General features: G+C 39.0%; 1 protein-coding gene across 2 annotated transcripts in view; it reads left to right on the top strand.

The window, feature by feature from the left end:
* The window catches only part of Stt3a (STT3 oligosaccharyltransferase complex catalytic subunit A), a 33,269-nt gene that overhangs the window by 25,738 nt on the left and 2,269 nt on the right, over positions 1 to 5,262 (top strand). For both annotated transcript variants that reach the window (XM_055622147.1, XM_055622148.1), the window contains exon 16: positions 4,452 to 4,640. In XM_055622147.1, the coding sequence (XP_055478122.1) occupies positions 4,452 to 4,640 (189 nt within the window). The remainder of the gene's footprint in view (positions 1 to 4,451; positions 4,641 to 5,262) is intronic.

Here is a 5,262-nt window from a genome sequence, read left to right as displayed (position 1 = left end):
TGTTTATGTATTACTTGTGTGCTAATGATCATGATGTGTGTGGGGATACATGTGTCATGGCATACACGTGACGACCTAAGGACAACTTTGTACCATTCATTCTTTTCCCATCTTTACATAGGTTGTAGGGCTTGAACTTAGGTCTCCAGGCTTGCACAGCTACCCCAACCAGCAACCCCTTCCCTGAGCCAGCTCACATTAATTATTCTTTAGAAATTGTTAGTAGTTGAGATAGCTCCGCAGATAAGAGTACTAGCTTCAAGTATGAGGACCTGAGTTCAAATCCTCAGAAACCAAGTAAAATGCCTTGCTTGGTCACTTTACTTTTAGTGGGCTGATGATGGGCTGATCTCTGGGCTTGCTGGCATACCTCCAAGGTCAGTGAGATCCTGTCACATGGGAGTAAGGCAGAGAGTGATAGAGCAGGACATGAATATAATACTGCCCTACACACACTTGTTTTTATTTATTTTTGAGACAAGGTTTTCCTCTGTAGTTCTGACTGTCCTGGAGCTCAGGTGTAGACCAGTCTGGCCTTGAATTCAGAGATCCATCTGTATCTGCCTCCCTCATGATAGGATTAAAGGCACGTAACCATGCCCAACCACATAATTTTTTTTTTTTTTTAAATCAGTTAAGTGATAGAGTGCTCACAGAGGCCAGAACAGGGCATCAGATCCTCTAGGACTGGAGTTACCGTTGGTTGTGAACTCTTATGTGGTCCTGGAAATTGAACCCTAGATCCTCTGAGAGAGCAGCCAGTGTTCTTAATTGCTGAGCCGTTGGTCTAGCTCTTAATTAAGTCTGTTTTTAACATGTAGAAAGGTGCAAATATTGTTAAGTCTACAGTTTATAGAGTTTTCACAGAAAAACACGTAACTACCACCCAGATTGTTACTAGTGTCCCTTGCAAGATATACTCTACTTGCCTAAGGGTGCCTTTGATCTGGACTTAACGTGTTTTTTTCTTAAAAACAGAATTATTGATACTTATTTGACATGGATTTGCTGAAGTTTGTAATATACCTGTACCTGTTCAGTTTTGTCAGTTCTTGACCTTGAGAATTCTACATGTATTCTTTTTTAACTTGTTCAGTCTTGGCAGATTTATTGTTAAGCAAATTTACCTTTATATAATACAGGACAATATTTTATTTTATGTGTATGGGCGTTTTTTTTTTTCCCCCCCGTGCATGTCTGTGTACCACTTGGATATCTGCTGTGTATGGAGGGCAGAAGAGGGTCTTGCCTCCTCTGGAAACAGAGTTAGAGATGATTGTGAATGACCATGTTGTTACTGGGAATCGAACCCAGGTCCTCTGGAAGAATAGCCAGAACTCTTACTGCTGAGCCGTCTCTCCAGGCTCCTGTAATACAGAGCAATAACAGATAGTCTGTCAGGTGCACATATAGATTCACATCACCCACGGAATTCAGCCAGTTGCTGAAAGAACCCATATGATGTAGGGTATGCTTCATTCTGTTGTGGGTAGTTTTAACTTGTGAATCTCATGCTATGCTGTCTGCATCCCTCTTTCTAGACTGTAGACATGTGTTACCACATTGAGTTTTTTTGTTTGTTTGTTTGTTTGTTTTTGTTACTCCATGTAACAGAGCCCTGGCTGTCCTGGACTCGCTTTGTAGACCAGGCTGACCTTGAACTCACAGAGATCCACCTGCCACTGCATCTGCTGGGATTAAAGGTGTCCCACAATCCCCGGCCCCATTAGCCTTTTTTAAAATGGGTTGTTTAGGTTCTGAATTTAGGTCATTAGTTTGCATGGCAGGCACTTAACTGCCTGAGCCACCTCCCTAGTCCCCTATATATTTTGATGAACATATGTACCAAAGAGTGGAATTGCTAGTTTGCAGGGTATGCATATTGTTAAGTTTAAGTAGAACAAAGAGATCTCTACAATGGTAGCATCAGTGTATAATTCCTGTAGCTGTGTCTGCAATTCTCAGTTACTCTACATTTTTTGTATGCTCCTGTGTGTGTCCTGTTTATTTGGACATGTTTGTAATGGTGATAGAATTGTTTTAACTTGTTTATGTAGGACTAAGAATGTGGTGAAAAATCAGATTTCATGTCAGGTTGCTGCTTAATAGCTAATCGTATATAAAGAAAGATTTATTCAGAAAAATGGAAAAAAACCACGAACTTTCTTTGGAGATTGTTGTCATAAATAATAAAATGGTATCAGGCTAATAATGGTTATTAATAGCCCCATAAATATTTAATCTGCTGTCATAATTAAATGAAAACACAGACACCTGTTAGATTTCATAATTGCCTTATTTACCTTGGGCTGTGCAGACATTCCACCTTCAGCATCTCATCTCTTCCAGCCCCATCCCATGCCCTCTGCCTTAACCATGCCTGTCTGGGTTACCTTCCATCCATAATCCAAAGATGTTTGCTTATCGTTCATCTGGATCACTCCTTTCCACACCACTTTTGGAACCACTTTCCTGGCCTAAGTAGTTCCTTTTCCATTGTGGCTTCCTCCTCTCTTTCTCCTTCCGGAGGTTCTCCTGTCCCCAAAGCCTAAGAACTTTAGCCCTGCCCAGGTACAGGCCTTTTTAGTTAACCAATCAGAAATAACGTCTTAGGCAGGTTTACACAAAGACAGGGCAGTAACCAGATCTTGAGAGCCAGTAATTACCGTCAAAATACAAACACCAGACTAACCTCCAACAGGAGATGATGTCATATTTTTGAACGTTTGAAAGAATGGTCATTTGACAATTAAATAACTGTGGGAACAAGACTTACTTTTTTTCTTTTACAATAAAATACTAACCATTAAAAGTAATTCAGAATATTCAATATGAATATTATGAAAATATGCATGTGACAGTCATGAAAGATAATATTGATTTATTTCCCTGTATCTGATTTATTCCTCAAGACTGTTATTAATCTGTATTAGTAGGAGTTCTGAAAGTTTTGAGAGAGATTATTATTGTTGTGCTGTTAATTTTGTCATTTACTCAACATTTCAGGTGAGTCTGTTTGTGAATACTTTTTTGCATTTAACAAATTCCACCCCCACACTAATATGTGCCAGAAGAGAATCTCAGTGGTAATTGATGTAGTTTCACTTGCTGATTCCTTCCTCCTCAACTCACCTCTAGCCTTCAGCCATTTCTCTTGTATTCTCTTGGTTCTATTGTAAAATCAGTAGGTGACGGTGGAGCCTGCCTGTGCCTGTGACCTAGCACTCCACGTGCTGAAGCAGGAGGCTGTGCATTCCAGACCAGCATGTGCTTGGTCGTGAGTTACTGTTGCCATGGAAACCAAACCCACGCCAAGAATGCTCAGGACTTGGGCTTTTAAGATATTGCCTGGGTTGGCCTTGAACTCTTCATCATCTACCCTTAATTTAGCTTCTGCAGTGCTGAAATTTCAAGTATAGCAAGACAGTGTTTTCCAAAGCAGTTAACAGGTCTCTGCATATAAATCTTCTGTTGCTTTTAGAAAAGTTTCATTTCTTCTTGGACATATCATACTGTGTTTTCATTGGTCTTAATGTAAAATTTTGTTGTTGTTGTTGTTTTTTTTTTTTTTTTCCTCTAAGAGAAGCTCACTATGTAGCTGGCTTGGAACTCACTAAGTGGTTCTGGGTAGCCTTAAACTGCCTCTTCCAAGTTATAGGGCTAAAGGCATGTGCCACTATACCTGGCTTCCACTTTTACTTTTTATTAAATGCTATGAAGGCTTAAAATAAACTATTTGAACATAGTACAGTTCTTTTATGCATAAGCTTGATGCTATGTAGCTCAGGCTGGCCTTGACTGCACAAAACTCAGCCACCCTGTGATGGGATTATAGACAGTCACCATTGTGCCTAGTTTCCACCTTACAGCACCTCAAATTGGTATTAATCATACTTCAAGTGCTTATTTATATATATGTGGCTACCTGCTACTGATTGCAATAATTCAGCCTTGTGTAATTTCTAGGAATACTTTCAGTGTTGTTTAAGACTGGACCAAAAGCATACAATTTCAGCTGTTAATAATTTCTAATAAAAGTTTTTATTTTTAGGAAATGTTTTGTTTATCCATTAAAGAAAACATTTCTCTCTGCCCCCACTTTTTTTTTTTTTTTTTTTTTTTTGAAAACCTTTTTTTCTTCCCCCCTTTTTTTTTTTTTTTTTTTTTTTGAGAAAGGGTTTTTCTATGCAGCCTTGGCTTTCCTAGAACTCATTCTGTAGACATGACCAGCCTTAAACTCAAAGAGACGGCCTACCTCTGCCTCCCGAGTTCTGGGATTAAAGATGTGAACTACCACAGCCTGGCTTTATTTCCTGCTTTTACAGTTACATGATAGCATATCTTATTAGGAAAGGATGATGGAAATTTTTTTAGAAATAATGATATTGTCATTGAGTTATTGAGATCCAGCAGCCTTTCTGATGCAGCCATCTGTTCCTTTTTTCCTCTAGATATCAATAAGTTTCTTTGGATGGTCCGGATTGGAGGAAGCACAGAGACAGGAAGACATATCAAAGAGAATGACTACTATACTCCAACTGGGGAATTCCGTGTGGATCGTGAGGGTTCTCCAGTGCTGCTCAACTGCCTTATGTACAAAATGTGTTACTACCGTTTTGGGCAGGTCTACACAGAAGCCAGTGAGTGATTCATAATGCTAACAACAGTAGTGACAGTTAACATAATACTGTGTTTTTCAGCTTCTGCTCTTAGTTTTTTTAACCCATTTAGTCTTCACAGCAACTCAAAAGATAGAAACTAATGTTAATGTCAGTTTATATATGAGGATCTGGAAATAACCAACAGGTTACTGAACTAGCTAATATCACGTGATAGGATTTAAACTCAGTCTGCTTTTAAATACATTGAGAAGGATTTTGTCAGTGTAAATCCTGTCTGTCTTAGTTTTCTTTCTGCATCCAGGAAAACTTCTGTGATATATACAAGTCTTGATCCTTGGAAAAGTTACTAGTGTTAGGTCTCTGGATAACAGTTTTCAGGAATAGAGAGCCTTGAAAGTCACCTTGTAGAGATCATCACATTGGACAGGACTTAAGTTGGAACTTTATTTGCCATTTCTATCATATGCTCTTTCTTGCAGACTCTAGTCAAAGTGCAGCTTTAGGAATAATAATCAATGCAGTAGATGAAGTGCAGCTTACATCCCTTTAGGAAATCTACTTGTAGAATAGAAAGAAACAGAAGAAAGCTTACTTTCCTTCCTTCCTTCCTTCCTTCCTTCCTTCCTTCCTTCCTTCCTTC

This window comes from Psammomys obesus, unplaced genomic scaffold (genome assembly GCF_907164565.1).
Source record: "Psammomys obesus unplaced genomic scaffold, mPsaObe1.curated_primary_1811, whole genome shotgun sequence".
In the NCBI taxonomy this organism is placed as follows: domain Eukaryota; kingdom Metazoa; phylum Chordata; class Mammalia; order Rodentia; family Muridae; genus Psammomys; species Psammomys obesus.
The sequence above is the reverse complement of the archived record's forward strand: the minus strand, read 5'-3'. Positions and strand labels throughout refer to the sequence as shown.